Source organism: Petaurus breviceps, unplaced genomic scaffold (genome assembly GCF_028583685.1).
Source record: "Petaurus breviceps papuanus isolate PSGF00001 unplaced genomic scaffold, PetGlider_PUasm1.0 91133, whole genome shotgun sequence".
Taxonomy (NCBI): Eukaryota; Metazoa; Chordata; class Mammalia; order Diprotodontia; family Petauridae; genus Petaurus; species Petaurus breviceps.
In genome coordinates, this window is record NW_027187419.1 from 7,828,630 (window position 1) to 7,849,332 (window position 20,703).

The 20,703-nt window shown below is 44.7% G+C and overlaps 1 protein-coding gene across 4 annotated transcripts in view; it reads right to left on the reverse strand.

The window, feature by feature from the left end:
- DIXDC1 (DIX domain containing 1) overlaps positions 1 to 20,703 on the reverse strand; it is a 65,717-nt gene that overhangs the window by 29,279 nt on the left and 15,735 nt on the right. For 3 of the 4 annotated variants that reach the window (XM_069080422.1, XM_069080421.1, XM_069080420.1), the window contains 4 exons: positions 8,286 to 8,415; positions 7,437 to 7,562; positions 6,014 to 6,245; positions 5,423 to 5,530 (listed from right to left, as the gene is read on the reverse strand). In XM_069080422.1, the coding sequence (XP_068936523.1) occupies positions 5,423 to 5,530; positions 6,014 to 6,245; positions 7,437 to 7,562; positions 8,286 to 8,415 (596 nt within the window). Of the gene's footprint in view, positions 1 to 2,192; positions 2,830 to 5,422; positions 5,531 to 6,013; positions 6,246 to 7,436; positions 7,563 to 8,285; positions 8,416 to 20,703 lie in introns of those variants that run through there. The other variant, XM_069080423.1, reaches the window with a different exon arrangement.

The following is a 20,703-nucleotide window of genomic DNA, read 5'->3' on the forward strand; positions in this document are numbered from 1 at the left end:
CCTTTCCTTACACTGTGTCTTTCAGAGCTGAGATTCCTAAAATTTGATAATGGTAGGTACAGAGGAAGGAGCTATGCAATTTGGTTTGGCTAGTTTGGCCCCACAAGCAAAAAGCTGTTCATTAGAACTCTAACAACTACATTTGCAAATTGCCACTAACAGATAACTATCTTGGCAATTCATTATTTTGAGGCTATTAGAATCACTTAGGTTTATCAAGGAAAAGGAATTTTTAATCCTCCAAAACTAAGTGCACAAATAAGACAAGATATGAAGGTAATACAGTTGTTTCCTTTTATCTAATGAAGGAGAGATCCAGAAAAACCTCTTTTTAATTTGAGCTGCACCTTGAGAACATTGACACTGAAACAATCTCAGAGGCTGTGGGGTCTGCAGTCCCAGGCCCCTCTCAGGAATTCTTCCCAAATCCGTCACCCAGACAACAGCAAAAGTGTCTAGGGTTCACTGACCCATTTAATGTGCCCCTAAAGTCTCCCAGACTAAGCCTCACAACCATGATCAGGAGTTAATGTTCCATTCTTCCTAAGACAGAAACAGAGGCCAGCAAAAACAAAAGCAAAACTGAGTGGAAGTTATCTGGAGATATTTCTAAATCTCAAATGGCGTCTTAGAGACAGTGCCCCCATCCTCTCTACTGTCCCAGGTTTAAGGGCTGGGGTGGGAATGACCTCAATTAGGGACATTCTCCCCCCCCCCCCCCCCCCCTTTCCCAATGACAAAAGTTAGTGGGAAAAGCCCCTGTTATGTCATATCTAGCTTTCCCTACTGGTCTGATCTGATCCTTCGGAGGGGCTTTCTCCAAATCTTTCTTATCAGTCTTTCAATCACTGACAGTAGGGCATCTAAGGTAACAAGATTAATGGGCACAGAAATAAGACATACTTCTGTTCTTAGAACAATACCCTGCTTCGAAGGGGCACAGATATGGAGTTGTTTAGGTTCTAACATTAATGTCCTTAAAGAAGCAGGGATTCAGGTTTGGAAATTAAGAAATAGCTCTTCAGTAGCTGGATTTTGTCTTTGTATTTGTTTGGGGGGGGGGGGCGTGTGTTTGCTTTTAATACTAAAATTAACAATTTGAGTTGCTAATGACAAGGTATGTATGATGGGTTGTGTGGGGGACGTCCATAGAACACTGGGGGTTACATGTTGCTCAGTATGCATTTCGATAGGCAGGCACATACTGAGCCTTGCGTTGAAGCTAGCAGAGTGGGTCTGGGCATGGGAGAGGTGCCTAAGCCCCAGCCCCGAGCCGCTTGAGATGTGCCTCCCTCCAAGCACGGCTGGTATGCCAACGCATGCTCGGCTCCACCCTCACCACGCCCATGTGCGCTGCCTCCCATATAAGGGCAGAAGGAGGCGGATGCCTGGGTATCCAGCTGGGTCGGAGGAGTGTCAGAACAGGCAGAGGAAAACAACATTTGTTTCCCCAATTGAGGTTGCCTGGTGCGAAAAGCAAAGGGGGAGAGGTGGCAGGAGGGAACCAGGGGCTGAGTGAAAAGGTGAACGGTTCGGAGAAGAGCCCGTGGGGTCCTGAGGCTGGCGTGCAGCCCGGGGGGAGGGGTCCTCCCTAGGAGATGGACGAGGCACCAGCAGGGAAAAACATGAAGTCCTCGGGTCTCAAGTCAGACATATTTTAATCCTCATTATTAGCAGGATGACTGACTTCCCCGTTTCCCTTTAAAGATCCCATGTTCTCCCTAGCCGGTTGTCCACACCTCCTGCTTCCCCACCCACAACACCACCAGGAGCCTCAATGGAGGCGGTGGGTGGCTGGCGACAAACCACGCCAAAGGACGCATTCCCTAACTGCCAGATACTCGAGTCAAAGGTCATTGTCTCTCTCGAGCGGAGACCCTCCCGGTCGCCTCCGGACTCCGGAGACAAGCAAGGCCACAAGCTGACGTCTCCGCATTCCCAGATGGGCCGTGCATCCGAGATGCTCGAGTCCTTCCTTCCCCTCCATTCTCCGTGTCCCTCAGTCCACCACGGCGCTGCCTGCAGCTCCCTAAACCTGCGGCATTTTTACACCAACATTCGCGCTGCCGTCCCCCGGCTTCTAGGCTGCCAACACCCCCCACGGCCTCCGAGCTTGCTCTTTGATGGTGCAGTTGCGCCCCACCCCCATCCCCGGCCCACCGCCTGAGATGACAAAGGTGACCCTGGCTCACCATTTGACCTGCGTCCCTCCCATGGTCCCCTCCGGGCTCCGGCTTCAGCAAGCCCGCTTGTCCTGGCGGAGTGAGAGGCTGCTTCGGATCACATCTCCCCGGCTTGCGGGCATGTCTCACCCCCGGCCAGGGGCAGGAGGGGCGAACTAGTGAGGAGGCGTCCCCCTGGGCGGGTCAAGGGTGGGGAGGACGGAGAGCCGGGGGTCCCAGCCCCCCGTGTTTTCCCGACAGCTCAGACACTGAAGCAGTGGCCGCAGCAGCAAGCGGCGGCGGCAGCAACTCGGCCTTGGTGCACGCCGACTCCCCTTGCAGGCTGCCCGTCCCTAGTTCTGGCATTTTGGTCCTCGCCGCCGCGAGGCTGTGGGCATCCCTCGGCTCCCAGGCATCTCAACCCATCGCCTCAGCGCCCGAGCCGAGGAAGGCGGCGGCTCCGCTCTGCTAGGCGCTCCGGCCGTCAGTGCCGGCGGAGTGGGCAGAGGCGGCGACTGTGCCGCGCTCCTGCAGACCCCTCCCCTCCCCGCAGCCTTCTGTCACACGCGCTCCGCTCGCTCCGGGAGGCAGCGGCAGCCGCGGGGATGGTGGCGGCAGCGGCGCAGGGCTCCGAGGCGGCGCGATCCCCAGACAGCACGGCGGGCTGACTGGAGCTGGGCTCCGGGTGGAGAGCGAGGTAGGGAGGGGGGGAGGGAGGGGCGGAGGGAGTCGCAGAGCGAGGCAAGGAGCTGGGAAAGGAGGGGGGAGGGGAGGGAGAGAAGGGGAGGAGGGAGGAGGGACCGCGGGTCTGCTCAATCTCAGGGAAAGGAAGCCGAGCCGAGGACGCAGTCCTCCTTGTCCAGCTAAAAGGCACACTGGCGCACCTCCCCCGGGCCAGGAAATTGTAGCCTTTTCTAATCTGAATCCGTCCTTCCTGGACATCGAGGCCCAGATAGAGACCTGAACGAGGCTCTGCGCGCGGGGAGCGGGGGCTGGAAGGAGACAGGCTCCCCTCCCAGCGTCACTGCCACCCTTGCCCCCCGCCTTGTTGTTGGGGTTTGGCTTTTTGAACTAAGACTAGTTTTTTTTTTTTAAATACGCAGCCTTTCTAGCGACCCCGAAATTATCAAGCAGAAGCCAGTGGATCCCCTGGCACCCTCCCGAACGTTGTAGGGAGGGGGAGAGGGGAGGAAGGGCCTGTCGATGGGAGGTGGGGCACTGCCAGCCATGCCACCCTGATCTCCTCACACCTTTCTTCCGAAGTTCTCGTTCACCTGGGCAATGCAAATCCTGGCCTGTGACACCCTGTCTAGAAAACTGTTTTCTAAGACTCTCTGACCATCTTGGAGCCTATCACCTTGAATTCGGAGAATCTCTCCTTGAGCAGAGAGTAGCCCCTACTCCTGTTCCATATCTGAGGTGGAAGTACGAAGCAATTATGTAGGTCTCCCCTCCCAGAGGGGCTCATTGAGGAAAAGACCAAGTGACTGATTACCCAGCAGGGGGCAGTGAATGGGGGATAATGAGATTCCAAAAGAAAGGTGAAATAAGGGAGAACTGAGCAATAGAAAAGTAAATGTGGAATATTTTCCTCTAACGCTTCCCCCTTAAACCAGCTGTGATGATTTTTCCATTTCTGCATGATTTCCAGTGAGTCACTTGTTCTCACTCTCACCCCCCACAGTCTTGCATAGGTCTCTAGGCCTAGAAGAAGACAGCAGGTGCTCTCAGGAGGCAATGCAGACTCTTTTCTGCTCTCTGACTCAGGCAGGCCACATGAGGTTCTGAAGAGTGAAAGGCCTTGTAGGCAAGCAGGAAACAATAGATCTAATTGTACTACCGAACATCCTTTGAATTTGTCCCAAGTGATAGTCTCATTAAAACAAAAAAGGCTAGAAAGAAATGTCAGGGACCAGCAATCTCTGATTGAGAGTCCATTCTGGAAGTGTGGGAATTACATCAAGTTGAACAGGGTTGCCAACATTTTGTAACATTCTTTCTTTTGAAAAGAATTCAAAATGACTTCAATAAATCAGAAAAAAAGGTCCATTAAAGACAGGATGGCATTCAACTTGAACAAGAAATAAATGAAAGAAACTCAAAACACAGAAACAAAAATGAAGAACTGGATAAGCTGAAGTTCACTTAACAATAGCATAGGAAGGAGAGCAGCACAGATTGAGTTGGCCCAACTCCCCTGCCTACAAATTCACCATGAGGCACCTTAGGTTAGCAGAATGTTGGATCTGTTATTTTATTGAAATAGGGAGCTTCCTCATGAAGAAACTCCTTCTATCCTGGCAGGTTGGCACCTTCTCTGCTACATTTAGGTTTAGAGAGTTGCCTAGGGCACTGAAAGACTGAGTCACTTGTTCGGGCTCACATATCCAGGATGTGTCAGAGGAAGGACTTGAACTCAGTTATAATACTTTTCAAAAAGCCCTGAGGGGTCATAGTAGAATATAAATTAAATATGACTCAGTACTGAAGTACAGTTATTAAATAAGCTAATACACCAGGATGTGTTTACAGGAGCATGGCTTTCATTAGCCAAGGAAGTAATCCTTCTACCATTACACTGGGCATCAGTCAGGCTTTATTAGAGCACTGTGACCCATTTTTGCCTCTGCATTTGGCTCTAAAGGATATTAGCTTTATAGCTAGATTCACACACTTATCAGCTCAGTCAAATTTTTACCAACCCACAATCCCCAGTTCTATCAATAAACACTGTAAACCTATGGTGCCTCAGACAATTGGATTCATTTCTTTCCTTTGCTTCAAGCCTGCTACCATCTTCTGCTCCTCATTCTGCATCCACTACTTCCAACTGTACTCTGACTTTCAAGACCATGTAGTAGAACTATGAAAGCTTAAATCCACAACTAAGAATTTTCAGACATGCTGTACGAAAATTATTTCTCTTAACTGCTGGCTTTGCCCTGATTCTACTCTAGCCATACCCCCATGTGGCCATGACTAAATACGATCACTGCAACCATAGGCTGAAAACACAGCATTTTTGACTGTGAGGAAATATTTATCTTTCACCTCAGCCTCATCCTGCCACCCCCCTCAACCATGGAAGCCACAGGAGAATACATTCCTTTATAATCAAATATTGACAATAAGAAAAGGAGAAAGAAGATGAGGGTTGCATGGCTCTTTAAATCATTCCTTTGGGCCAACGTCCCCTACTGTCCCCCCAAATGCCATTTTTGGCTAGGATAATTATAAACAGGTCATAGGATGGCAGTTACCTGGAGGAGCTGGCCTTGGATGAGGATCCTTGATGCCCCTCATATTGCTGCACCAGTGCCCGAACACTCCAGTATGGATTTTCAATTTCCTCATCCATGCTGCTGTTTCTAAAGACAGGTAATCAAGAAGGGAGATGGTATCAGTCCCTCAACCCTGTCATGACTCAGGGTCACTCCTCCTCATCAGACATACAGCCCTAATGATAGGGTGCATTTCTCTAGCATGGTTTGGCCTTCTAGGCTCACACTAGGGCATATGGTGGAGTTCAGAGAAGAAGCAAATAACCCATCCATCTCCCAAGAAAATGAATGACTAAATAAACAAATAAACAAATAGCAATAGCATAATTTAACATTTGCAGTTCCAAAAATTTTTCAGAAAAATCTCCTTACTCTTTGGTAACTGCAAATTCACTACATCTCCAGAAGAGCAGTGTTTCCTCCTTTTTTTTGCAGGTCCCCCCCAGGCCTTTGTGTGCCCTCACAAGGCAGGGACTGTCTGGGTGGCATTAATACCTGGGTATCATAATATTTAAGGGAAAGGACTAGAGAGAGAAGAGCAGTTCCCCACAGTGTACTCCTTCCTCTCACCTCTGTCTATATCGGAAGACATCTCGCCCCGACCGTGACATGTCATGACAAACATCTGCCAAGGCAGCAGCTGCCCCCTGTGCCACAGCAGTGGCAGAGTGTGGTTGGTGACTCTGCACTGGGGCTCTGGAGTCCCTTTTGTGGCTCACCATCCTGTTGGAGCCGGGTTTGAAATGTGCTGCCAAGGCAAGAACCAGCCTCATGATAGACTTCAGGTTTCCTTCCACAATGTCTGTGTGATAGAAGAGAGCCCCAAGAGATCAGTGTTAAAGGATTCAAGGACCTCACTGCTCCCATAGGACAGGAAGAGAAGGGGACAATCAGGGATATAATGGTCTGGATCTTCTAAGTCCACTTGACATGGGAACTAGATCAGAATACAGTGACTGTCTTGCCTTCCCATTCACAGTTTCTCTAGAAAGAGGGAGGATACGGGAACAAAGCAGTATGACAGGTCTGATATGAGTCCAGGTGAGGAAATGTCCACACTTGGTCTTTTCTGTTTTGTATGGCATGGACTGAAACAAGGTCAGTGGCTGCCAATTATACAGCATCATTCATGCTGAATGAGCCCCACCAATGACACCAACTTCCTTGATCGTTCTAGCACAGCAGAGAAGAGATCTTGCTTGTCACAGACTCATTGGCAGTCTGCTCCAAGAGCCAGCAAAATCTCCGTTTAGTGCTAGCAAGTCAGAACTGGAGTCACACTACTCCTAGGCTCTTGCTTCACCTTCCAGGCGCCCTCGAAGCAGCACCAGTTCAGGCTGATCTGAGAAGTATTATCTTCTCTTAAGTAAACCTAAGGTCCCATGTGACTAACATCCTGTTAGGTGTTATTAGAGGGCATGGAGGCGAAGCTGTGAAATCTCTATTTTCACACCTGAAGGCTTCTGTAATATGAATAGTAATGTGGAAAACAGCCTGCTTCTAGACCAACTGCATGATAGCCAGGCATGGTGCAAAACAAAATTTGGATCCTGATTTCCTAAAATAATTCTTAGTCAAAAGATCAAGAGAACTGAAAAATGCACAGAAATACATTTTCATTTTTCTAATTTCAATAAGGCAGTCTTACTATCAACTTACCAGTTGTCATTTCTTTTCTACCCATTAATTCTCCCTCACACTCACATCCTTGACAACCCAATACTGAACTATTATGAACAAAGAATTCCTGTCTTTTTTCCCTTTGCCATTTGCTGAAACTGACCTCTCAAAACATTCAAGATTTCAGAATTACTCTGTCCCAAAATCGCATATTTGTTCTTTTCTTGGAATAATAACATGAGGTTATTATGTCTATGTCTAGTTCTGTTCTAGCTGACTCTTAAGCTGTATCACCTAGGGAGTTCTGAAGATGGCTGTCAAGGGCTAAGGCTGAATGCATGCTTCTTCTGTATGTATGTGATATGGTACTGACCTTTAGCAGAGGTCTGGTGCATTCGAATCTTTTTGGAGGCCACAAATTGTAGCACTTTTTCCACATTGTTTTTCATCTCCTGTTGGTTGCTAGGACTCAGCTGCATCCCATTCAACTTCTCTCCGGCTGTGAAAAAGAAAATACTATATTAATGGGATTGTATCTGTCTGAGGTCCATTAAGAGTGAGGGCATCAATAGGGGGGTTGATTTGGGAACCAAATGTTTGACTAAATATGAAGAGAGTGAATTGTCTTGGCCTGCATGCTTCTGATGGGGAGGGAAAAAGAAGAGACTTGAGAATGGCTTATGTTTTGGTGCCTTCATATTTTTATACGTATCTTTGATGCCTTTGACGTTACTATGTCCATGAATAGTTTAAAAAGTCCCTGGGCACAGGTTTTAAATAATGTGAAGGCACCACAAAATAGGTAAGTCGGAATGGAAGAAGCTAAACAGCTGAATTCATGTGTTATACCACAAGCTGACTCATAAACAGACTGACTATTTGAAAGAGATTGTCTCAAGGACCCCAAGCAAGGCCACCTGATGATGAAATATCCATAGTACTATAACTGGTTACACAGGCCTGCCACAGGTGTCAAATCTTCAAGAGCAAAGAAAGGCCCTTTCTTAAAGCCCTGACGTGTGGAGGACAGAGGGTAGACTTGAGAGGAGACATCTAGATTCCATTTGTGATGTAAATATGGGCAAATATCTCAAACTGTGCCTCAGTTTCCCCACCTTGTCTACTTTTGGGGAGGCACTAAGGGTGAGGGAGTCATGAATTGACCTGTTCTTCCAGAGCTGTGGGGGCTGATGTCACCATACAGAAGCTGAAGAGCACTAACCAACAATCTCTATCAGGTATGCCAAGATGACACCATCCCGAAGATCCTGCCGAAGATCTTGGACAGGTTTCACCTCTGGCTTCTTCTTCAGCTGTGCATTCACCCATGCCACATAGGTCTGTAACTGTTGCTGAGAAATGAAGAATGGAAACAAGGGGCCAGGTTAGCTCTCCTCCTTCCTCTCTTACTAGCCCCACCCCACCCCATGGTAGCAGATGAAGCCAACCCATATAATTATCTTTACATAGCATAAGAATGTGGAAATTCTAAGGCTGGGGAGAATTCTAGAATCCTAGAATTGGAAGGGACCCTAGAGGCCACCTAGCCCAAATTCCTGCCCAATGGATGAGTTTCCTGCTGCAACACCCCTGAGAAGTAAGCACTCGACTTCAGAGAATGCACAGCTTGATCAGAAAATGGAGTCTGTGCCAATGATCTCCGGTTGAGAGTGCACCCACAGGCTGCACCTCTGACTCCCATGACCCTAATTACTATACATAGATAAACAGCAGATATTTCCAATGATATATGACTGCAAACGTTCCTGAGTTTGCCCTTGGGTTAACTCAGCAATCTGGTTTTTAGATAAAAATCACAGTTGTCATTTCATCTCCTGGATTGTTCTCCAGAGGTTTACTTCTGAACCAGTTGCTGTCCCTGCTTTTCACAAGTTCTCTCCCATACCCTGAACATAAAAGGAAGATTTGGTCAACAGTTTGATACTTAGGTGCTGATCTTGGATAATTAAAGCCAATCAATTTAACCAGATCCATACTCCTCTCGTAACTGCTTCCTTCAGGATATGACTTAGGTGAAACCCACAATTCAACTTTAGCCCCAGAAATACTATCTTGAATCCTGACTATCAGGATTTCTAAAGTTAGGCTTAATCCATGGTTTTGTATTCTCTAAGGGAGCCTGATTTACCCAATGTCTACAAAAAAATGAAATGTTGCTATCTCATTATTACTTGGATTTCACTGAAACAGACACAAGCGCTGAATTGGTGATTTTCTCTCTTCTAGTCTATTCTTAAATTCCCCAAATCTGGTCTTGGAACCAGACAAAGAAAGCTTTCCAGAGAAACTGACCAGCCAGCCATAATTAGAAGAGCCATAGGAAATAGTAATGCAAGAGCTGTGATTGTTTCCCCATGAAGTGGAAGGTGAAGAGCACACTTTGTACTGACCCTCTCTCAAATGATAGAGGTTGTGGCCAGGGGACCTTGAAAACTAATTTCTGTCTTTGGGCTTTTGCCTATTTGATAGGGAAACTTTATTGCATTGGTCAATCTGAGTCATCTGGCTGTGTTGTGAGAAGGCAGGAACACGACCCCAGTAAAGAGAATGCTAGAGATTTGGAAGAGTGGCCTCATACGGATTCATCCAAAGTTCACCTGTTAGATGGGAAGACTGACAGACTGGGGGCACATTAACTCAGTCCAACACTCAGAAACCATTTACAGAAAATACCCACAGGCAATCTCACACACATCCCATTCTGCCCACCAAATAGATACTATGTGATGCTAGAGTATCTGACCAGGATCCAAAGTACACCATAATTTAATTGTCACCAAGACTAAAAAAAATAATACTTAGAGGTGTCAAAAAGGGGGATTGGCTGCCTTAGGGGGAATAGGTTCCTCTCACTAGAAGTCTCCAAGTGAAAACTGGATGGAGCTGTTGTAGAAAAAATTCTCAGTCAGGTACAGTTTGGACTAAATTGCCTATTGCCTTCTGCCTCTGAGATTCTGTGATTTCTTTTAATGGCAAGCTGACTAGATTAGGACATCAATGAACTGCTATAGACATAGCATACCTAGATTTCTGCAAGGTGTTTTAAAAAGTTTCTTGTGTTATCTTTGCAGACAAGATGCAAAAATATCAGCCGGATGTGAAATAGTGACATGGATTCAGGCCTGCTTAAATGCCCATCCAAAGAGTAGACATTAATGAATTGATATCAATTTATCTTAAGATCTAAACTGAAATATTCCAGGGATCTATCCTTGGCAGTGTGTCTTTTAACATGTCTATAACAGATTTGGATAAAGGTAGAGATAGCTTGTTGTACAGAAAGCTTGTTGATTAAATTTGCAGATGAAAGCCAGCTGGAAGAGATAGCTAACATGTTGGATACCAGATTCATCATCCCCAAAAAATCTCAACAGACTAGAACAATGGGCTGAATTTAATGAGAGTTAATACAGCTAAACGTAATGTCTAATACTTGGGTTCAAATAGTTGATTTCATCAGTATAAGATGGCTACAGTAAATATCTGGGCTTTTTAACAGACTGCAAATTCAACACCATGACCTTGCAGCCAAAAAAATGTAATACAACCTTAAATTGTATTAAGAGACACTTAATGCCCAGAATGAGGGAGGTGACAGTCCCCCTCTACTTTGCCTTGGTCAGAACCAATTCTGGGGTATTTTTTTCAGTTCTGGGCCCACATTATAAGGCTGCTATCAAGCTGGAACATTTCCCAAAGGAGGGCAACAGGGAAGGCAAGGGGCCTGGAAACTGTGTAATATGAGATCTGGATCAAGGAACTAGGAATGTTTAGCCTGGGGAAGGGGAGACTTAGGAGAGATATGACAGCTGTTCCTCAAGTATTTGAAGTTCTGTCATAAGGAAAATGTAGATTAAATTTGTTCCACTGGGGTCAGGACTGAGTAAGGAGCAATGGGTAGAAGTCAAAAGGAGGCAGATTTCAATTAAATGGAAAGAAAAACTTCCCAACAGTTATAGCGGATGGGCTGCCCCAGGAGGGAGAGGGTTCTCCTTAACCAGAGGTCTTTAAGTGAAGGTCCAGTGACGACTTTCAGGAATGCAGTAGAAGGAGTTACTGTTTAGATGAGGAGCTGAGCTACATGGCCTCCTAAATCCCTCCCAACTTGGAGATTCTGGGACTGTATTCTAGAGTTCTTTCTACTATACCATAATGCAGTGCTGCATGTGCTGCTCCCTTCATGTTGAAGGTCAGGTAGCTGATTCACCAGAATTCAATGTCTGGCTATTATGAGAGTCCAAGATCTTGAACCTAGTAATGAAGTTCAAGTGCTAATTGCATCAGGGTATAATTTTGTTAAAATATTGCAGAGCTCCAAGCTCCTGACATTCCCTTAATTAGATGATCTTAGTAATTGCTCATCTGCTGCTTCCAAAGTTTAAATCTTTATTATGTTTTTCTTGTGGGAGTATTTGTGGAAGAAAAATCCTCAAGATTACAGTACCAGAGAATTAATATGCTGCCATCTACTGGACACTGTGGGGAGTACAGTGACCAGCCTGAGCCCAGACATTAAAAGCAATTTTACTATTAAGATTTATACCTTGAAATGGGGAAAGCTGTGGCATTTGCAAAACTCAGTCCAGGTAACTCTCCATAACGACTGGCTGAGGATAGCAATCCCAGCAGTGATATCACTGAGCAGCAAAAATGTTGCCTGAGGCAGAGTAGCTAAAGGATACCCCCTTAGAAGCTTCTAGGGAAGATATAACCAAAGGAAACAGGTTTAGTGCTAAGACATCAGAGCAGTGTCCTTGTGTAAGGTTATAAATATGCTAAATAGAAGAATTAGAATTAAAACCGAATTCTTCTGTACTGGGTTTATTCAAAACTAGGAGATTCAGGTAGGGAAAAGTAAAGGGATTGAGGCAACAGAGAATTAGGTAAACTGTTTCCTTGGAGGACTGGCCTGGTTAGTGCAGGTCAAACTCTAGTCCTATAGTGAAGAGGCCAGAGCTCAAGTCTTAGCCCTGATATTCTAGCTGAGTGACCCTAGAGAAGTCACTTAACTTTGAACCTCAATTTCCAGATCCTCAGTCAAATGAGGACCATTAATACTTGATTACCTGCCTTACAGAGTAATTGTGAAAAAAGTGCTTAGTCAGTGATAAAGTACTATGTAAACAGGAGCTATTACTAATTATCATAGTTCATCTAATCAGAACTTGAGTGCATCTCAAGCAATTGCATCAATAAACTGGGGCGGAAGGAAGGCATATTATCAGTTTTACATCGGACCAAAAATGTTTCTACCCACATCCCCAAAGTGATTAGATAGAGCTTCCTAATAGCAATGTCATGGATTCTATCAATCTCAGCACAACATCGTTAACTAGCGTAGCTTCCAATATCGTCATCTATTTTTGAATGCCACAGAGTGGCTTAAATCGGCCGTGCAGCAGACTTAACAGAATGTCCTCAGAGTTGCCAAGTGTGTTTAGTTCTGCCTAGCTTGTTCTTAGACATAAATCATAAAGTCTTATGACTATATATATATATATATATATATATATATTCCCCTTCTCTTTAAGCCTAACTAGAAGGATGATCCAGCAAGGTTAATACTCAGTCTCTGTTTCCTGCTCAAAAGCTATTTGAATCCCCCACCACTAGGTTCCACCAGTTATGGTTAGGTTGACAACAGTAATACCTTTCTAATAATGAAAACACTTCCATCTAATTGGAAAGGTGGAAATGGACAGCCAGTAATGCATTGGGTCTAAATCAGCCAGTACAATAAACACTTACTAAGAACTTACTATTTGTTGGACACTGTGATAAGTAAAGCACTGGGGATATGAACAAAGGCAAAAACCACTCAAAGGAGCTCACATCCTATGGGGAGAGCCAAGTAAATCACACTATATATATGATATACAGAATGGATGAAGGGCAATCTCAGAGGGTAGGCACTGGGTGAGGGGGTTGGACCAGGAAAGGCCTCCTGAAGAAGGTGGAATTTAAACTGTGCTTGAAGGTAGCTAGGGAAGCTAAGATGCAGAGTGGAGGAGGGAGAGTATTCCAAGCATGGGGGCCAGCCAATGCAAAGGCATGGAGATTGTGGAGTGCCATGTTCAAAGAACAACACATATGACATTGTAACTAGATTGTACCATACGTGTAGGGAAGCAAAAAGTAAGAAAACTGTAAGGGTTAGTAATAGGCAGATCATGAAGGGTTTTAAATACCTAACAGAGGGTATTTGATCAAGGAGATAATAGGAGTTTACTAAGTAGAGAGATAACCTGGTCAGACCTGCACTTCAGGAAAACACTTTGGCAGCAGAGGAGAGAAAGGATTGGAGGAGGGAGAGACTTGGGGCAAGGAGAGCATTACAGTCATTCAGGCAAGAGGTGTGTATTAGGCCTGTATTAGAGCAGTGACTGTGTGGGTGGAGAAACAGGATGGCGTACAAGGATGCTATAAAGGTAGAAATGACAAGATTCAATATGAGGTTGCATACATATGTGGTAGTACTGCAAGTAAGGAGCTGAGGATATCACCAAGGGTTCAAGGCGAAGTGACTTAGAGCAAAAAGGAAGGTACTTTGTATAATATTAAGTGAAGCTTTTGGGGCTAAGGTTCAGGGAAGTTGATGAGGCTTGGTAGGAGATAGATTTTGATTACTTTTTCAAAGAAAATACAGAGGTAGGGGAAGAGGCGAAAAGGCTGGTTCATGGTTAAAACCCATCATCTATGAGCTTCTCTGGGGCCAATCTCAGGAAGGCTGTGAATTTCTATGCTTTTATTTAATCTTTGATATAAGGATGCAGTAGGGGGCTGTCCACTGAGCCCAGTCCTTGTGAATAGGCAGAGTGCTGATAATGCAATTCCTCTTATGGGAGGAAGCTAGAGAGTGGGATATCGTCTAACAAAAGTGTCTTGGAGAGACTTTGGAGCATGTGTAGACATTCTGTAACTGGTTCCACTATGCTAACCATATGATGAATAGGAAACTATTTGATTGGCTGTGGTTGCATAGCCAGAAATGAGGGTACATTTAAAAGGTACTAGCTGACTAGAATCTTAGGCCTTATCTTCATGTGACTTCTTCCTGGCTGAAGGCATCCAGTGAGTAATATTGGAGATGACCACACCTCTGTGAACTCTGAGAAGTCAGTAGAGTGAGCCAACCAAGGTCGGGCAGTCTGGGAGTAGAGTTCAGAGACCAGTGGAAAGAGATGGATATGTAGTGCCTACTCATCTGTTGCCTGGATTCCGCCTCCAAACTAAAGTACATAGTGACATATTTTTTCCCCTTTAGGCAACCAGTGTTTTGGAATAGGGCTCCTTTCTCTTTCACTAGGGATTTGGTCTTGGGTCTCTTTACTCCAGCTCCCACCACTACCCAGACTTGCTACCCAGTAGCTAAACGTGCCTGCACTAGAATGGGGGAGCAGGGCAGTTACCAGGAACTGGATCTCCCAAGGACTGTCCATTAGTAAGGCCAAGGGAGGTGTCCAGGCAGGCTTAGCTCTCAGCAAGCAGAGCTCAGGTAATGTTTGCTATGTTAAAGAGGGGATGGTGCTGTTGGGTAGTATCTGTATATTCTCACAGGTACAACCCAGCAAGGCTGTTCCTTTAGGATAACAATCCCTATCAGGAGGTTGCTTAAAGAACCATTTTGGTTTTGAAGTTAAAGTCCCCTTTATTGGGCCATTGCATCTGTACTGACCCCTCTATAAAGTAGAACACGGTCAGTCCACTTGTTGGGGCCACCTGTGACTATAACAAAGGGTTGCACCCCCAGGTTTAAACTTGACCTCAGACAGTTTGACCTGGCTTGTGCTATCATCCCACAGTAGAAGAAGCCTTTCCTCTGGCTGCTATCAGGATTTCACCTGTAACTAACCAAATGTCTTGGCAGTGTATTATACTACTTTTGATACTCAGATTGGTATCCTCCCCATCCCATGGATTTATTTGATGCTAGAAACTGGGCAGCCTTTTTTCCATTACCCCGTTGTACAACACTAGGTTGTTATTCAGCTGGTAGAGGCACTATAGCCAAACCCAATCTGCCAAACTTGGACCACCTTTTTGTTGTCTGACAAACTATCCACTAAGTTCTGACTATCTACAGAGAGTCTGATGGCACTAACTTCACCAGAAGTTGGCAGTCTGATCTTTTCACCTCATGTAGCCCATGCACCTTCTCTGCTTCTGCCCGCTGGCAAAGTTGACATACTTGCTTCTCTGTTGCTATAGAGAATGGCCCCTCTTGCAGGGAACATCAATCAGATTATGATCCTGAGCTCAATGGGATATCCATGACATTATGAATCCATTAGATTATGTTTCTGGACTCAGTGGGACATCTTTTCCATCCTCATTATTTATCTCACAGGACCCACAATTGGTGTTGAATTTTTGTGCAACTGAATACCAGCTGCCCATGGGCCATCCTGGCATTTAGGGCCTCCTACCTTGCTCTTTGCCCACGTTTCTTTATCATTAGGCCTTTGTGCCAGGTCAGATTCTGTAGACTACTGCACTATGGCATGGTTCAAATCTGGGGCAATGGAGCTCTTTGAATCTAAGTACATAAGAAAGAGAGTGCTTTACTGGAATAAAAACAGATGGTTCTCCAGCTACAAAGTGAGAGGAGTTTCCTACTTCTTCCCATTGCTCCATAAAGAGGGGTTTCATGACCATGTGGAGCTGGAGGGTCTGTCAGGGCTGAGAACCTTATGAGCAAATAGAGTAGGCCACTCCCTACCAGATGCTTGAAAGGTCATGCATGTACCTTAGGTTATTCACCTGGGGGGCAGTTCTTTATCCACTTGTGCAAACTGTGCTGTATTTGTTATCTACCTGTGCCATGCCCTAACTCAGTACTTGGCATACTGATCATGAAACCAAGAAAAATACCAAATGGCCTTCAGGCCTTTTCAGTACCTTCTGCTTCTGCAGGGATGCTGGCAAAGGGATCAAAAAAGGGACAGAGGATGCCAAAAAGCCATGCAGTTTTCTAGACTGCCTATAAACATTAGCTTAACTCCTGGTATTCTAAATATGAGATCCTTATCCAGCAACCAGTGAGTGGACACAGTGCTATGGAAACTGAAGCATACTGAAGTTAGAAGACAGAAGGAAGTTGCAGATAAATGGAAGGGTGGGTCTCTTCTTGGAGAGAAAACTAAGAGAGTTGGTGGAGTTGGTTTTTATTGTGCATCCAAAATCAACAAGAAACATCATTTCATTGGACATTTAATTATCTCACTGTGCAGAGTGCAACATGAGCTTTTTAAAAAAGATTGCCATGAAAATAATTGTAGCTTGTCCAATATACATACAATAAAATGTAGAGACAACCTGGCATAATAGACAGAAGGGTTCAGCCTTGAAGAATCTGGATTCAGATCTTGCCTCTGACACATGCTGAGTGACTGCAGGCATTCCCTTGATCTCTTAATGTCCCACTCCAACACCATTGCTATCTTTTGTTTTTATATCACCTTCCTTTCGAAATATATCCCTCTTCCTACCCCCATCTATTAAGCCGTACCTTGAAACAAAAAAATAAAAGAGGAAAGAAGAAAAGCAGATCAGCAAAACCAAACAACACATCAGCTGAGCCTGACAGTGTATGCAGTATTCTACACCCATAGCCTCCCACCTCTGTAGGAAGGGACAGAGTTGCATCTTCTCATCTTTTCTTTGAGGACAGACTTAATGATTGTGACAGTTTTCAGGGTTTTTTTCCTTTTTTTTTTTTTTTGCACTTTTTGGTGTGACAACATTATTGTTGTCACTGTGCTAATTGTTTTCCTGGACCTGCTTATTATTACTTTCTGCGTCAGTTCATATAAGCTTTTCCACACTTCTCTAAAATTTTCATACTCATGATTTCTTATATAACAATTATATTTCACATTTATGTATCACAGTTTGTTCAGCCATTACCCAAATGCTACTACAAAGACTTCTGCTTTGAATACTTTGAGGCATATATATACATATATATATATATATATATATATATATATATATATATATATATTGGACCTTACTTTCTGTATTTGATTGCTTAAAGATGTGTGCTTAGCAGTAGGCTCTCTGGCTTAATCAATTAACAAGCATTGATAAAGCACCTACTATATGCTAAGCACTCTGCCAGGCACTGGAAAGACTAAGACAAAAAGGAAACAGTCCCTGCCCTTGAGGAACGTGTATTCTAGAGGGGAGAAAGTGTGTAAGTGTGTGTGTGTGTGTGTGTGTGTGTGTGTGTGTATACAGAATACATGCAAAATGAGGTAGCTTGAGGATGGAACTCCAGGAAAGGTTTCCTGGAGAAGGTAATCATACTAGAGGGAAATCCTGGAAGAAATCAGGGATCCCAAGAGATGAAAAGTAAGTAGTGCATTACAACATGGGGAAAATTAGTGGAAGGGGAGGAATGAACACTGTCTGCTCAGGTAGGTGGGACCAGGTTGTAAAGGGCTTTAAACACTGCAGAGGGTTTTATATTTAGGATATCCTAGAGCCAAAAGAGAGCTACTGGGATTCACTGAGTAGGAGAATGACTGGTCAGACTTATGTTTGAGGAAAATCACTTTGGAAGTTGTGTGTAGGACACACCGGAGAGGGAGAGGCTTGGGACTCATGAGGAGGTCAGGATAATACATAGTCCAGGTAAGAGGTGCCACCTCAACTGAGGTGACGCCCATGTGATTAGTGAGAGGGGCTTGGATAGAGATTCTGCCATGAATGCAGAACCAACAGTATTTGGCAAATGACTGGGAGGCAGGTAGAAAGATCACTGGATTAATAATAATGACAGTGATGGTAGCTAGCATTGACAAAGCATTTATTTTATGCCAGGCACTGTGTAGTACATGCTTTATAGGTATCTGTTTGATTGTCACAACATCCCTGGGAGACAGGTGCTGTTACTAGTCCTATTTTACAGATGAGGAAACTGAGGTAAACAGAAGTTAAATGACTTGCCCAGGGTCTCACAGCTAGTAAGTATCTGAGGCCATATTTGAACTCAGCTTTTCTTGACCTGAGGCCCAGCTCTCTACCTGGCTGAGAAATTAATGGGAAGTGTTTTGTGAAGTCTGAGAGGAAAAGCATTGGTGACCAGAGGCTTCCTTTAGCATTTCAGCTAAGAGAGGAGTACAGAAAGTATTAAAGGCATAGGGGAAAGCCTGCACAGAACATAAGAGGCAATAGGGCACGTGGCACATTTGGTAGACAAAGTAGTCTAGTCTGACAGGAAGGAAAAGTGTGTACAAAAGAATAGCAGGAAACAAATCTAGAATGAGTTGTAAAAGCACCAGGTTCTAAGAAGGCTTTGAATCACAGACAAAAGAATCTGAATTTTACTCAGTTATCAACAGGGAATCAGACAGGTAAATAATGTAGTAGGAAGCTATGTAAACATCGGGAAGGACTGGGTTCAAATCCTGCCTTGAACACATACCAGTTTTGTCACCTGGGGCAAATCACTTAATCTTATCCCTCTATCTAAATTCCTTTATTTGTTAAATGAAGGTATTAGAGATGGTGGTCTCTAACGATTCTTTCAGCTCTAAAATCTGTGATGCTATGAATATTTTTGACCAGTTACTTCTATTTATAAAAGAATGATTATTTTGATAGAGGCATGAGTATAGATTGGATGGGAAGAAGTAGAGGCAGGAAGAATTTGATGGTGGCTATGTAAACAGTCTAGCCAGATGGTAATGGGATCCCACTGTGCTGGCAGCGGGCATAAGGAGAGGATATGTGAGAGAGACCGAGGCAGTTAAATAGGACCAGTAACTAATTATATATGGAAGGGGAGAGAGAGAAGAGAATCAAAGATGATACCGAGCTCTCAAACAAGAGAAGAGCATCATACCCCATCCTCTGCCTGACATTTCCTGGCAGTGAGGCACCACTGGCTACTTGATGTCGATCTCAGACATCAGATTGCTACCCCACACACTAGGTCTCTCCCTCCTAGAACCATGGCCTCCGATAACTGGTCAAGGACCCAGTCTGACCAAGATGCAAACGCATCATCTGAGGCAGCTGGACAGATCACTGGCCTGGAGTTAGGAAGTCCTGAGTTCAAATGTGACCTCAGACACTTGCTAGCTGTGGAACCCTGGGCAAGTCACTGAACCCTGTATGTCTGAATTCCCTCAACTGTAAAACGGAGATAGTAGCTCCTACTTCTCAAGGTTATTGTGAGGATCAAATGAGATTTTTGTAAATCTCATTTGTAAATTTGTAAAAAGTGCTTAGCACAGTGCCTGACACATAGTAGGTGCTATATAAAGGCTTATTCCCTTCCTTTCCTTTATGTATAGAAACAATTACTACTACCAAGCCCTATCTCCCTTCTTCCCTAATTCTTTTTTAAAATTATTTTTTGTTTTACCTTTTTATTTTTTTGCTTTTTGGAGGGGAGAAAGCAGGGCAATTGGGGTTAAGTGACTTTCCAAAGGTCACACGGCTAGTAAGTGTTGTGTCTAAGGTTGGATTTGAACTCAGATCCTCTTGACTCCAGGGTCAAGTACTCTATTCACTGTACCACCTAGCCACCCCCTTCCCTAACTCTTAAAAGAGAAGTGACACATCCTCTGTTATTCACGGGACTTGACAGTGGAAGCCTCAGTAAAAGGTACTCCATTTCCTGTGGCTAGCAGCCTCCTACCTCTAATGCCTTCAATCCCTGTGGTACAGACCACTCTTCAGCTCACTCCCTTCCTCCACAGCTGCAGAAGCAGAAGCCACCCCCACTTCCAGGTCTCTCCTTCCCATCCACCCTCTGCCCATGTCCCATGTCCCAATCCAGCCATGTCTGTATTTCCCACTCTGCCTTCTGGAATTCCCACTCTCTCATTAACATGCTTCTCATGCTTCTTCCATTTTCTGACCCTCAAAAACAAACATGGCTCCCCATAAAAGACATCCTTGGCCATCCTTTGCAGTGTTGGCTATATCTTCTCTCTGGTCCTAGAGTAAGAGCAGGCAAGCTTCTTGCTCTTCATTGCCACTTCCAGACCCTTCCTCTGTCACCACTATTTAGGAATCTCTCCTGCTTTTAGACTGACACCATCCAACTATAACCCCCAATTTTGCCACCTAACACCTGTCCTCTTTCTGGGGTACTTCAGTGGTCCCTCAGGTTGATGGCAAGTTTCCTTCAAATAGCTGAGCTTTACAGTTGCTCAATCTCAAGTCCCATGAGTAATGCTTTTATTTTACCATGGCCACCCACAGGGACAGCCACACCCTTGATCTCACACTCATCCACAAGCACTCCAATTCCATTTTTAAGATTTCTGAAATTCTTTTATCCAAACAAAACCTCTTATCATTCTATCTCTCCCTTTGCCTCCTTCTCTTAAACCTATTCTTCATCTTCACCTTGACACCCAATCCTTCCATTCCAAGTCCATCATCCCTGCTCTGGTTTCACTCTCCTCCTCTCCTAATTTTGACCCTATAGTTAACCAATTCAACAACATTTTCCTCCACAATTACCACTGATCCTGCCCCTCCTGTCTTCTCCAGCAGATTGCTCTCACAATCATTAACTCTTTCTCTGATCTTCAGTGCTCCTAATCTCCTAGCTCCTTCCCTGTTGTTTACAAACAAACCCCAAACCTTCATTTCACTAT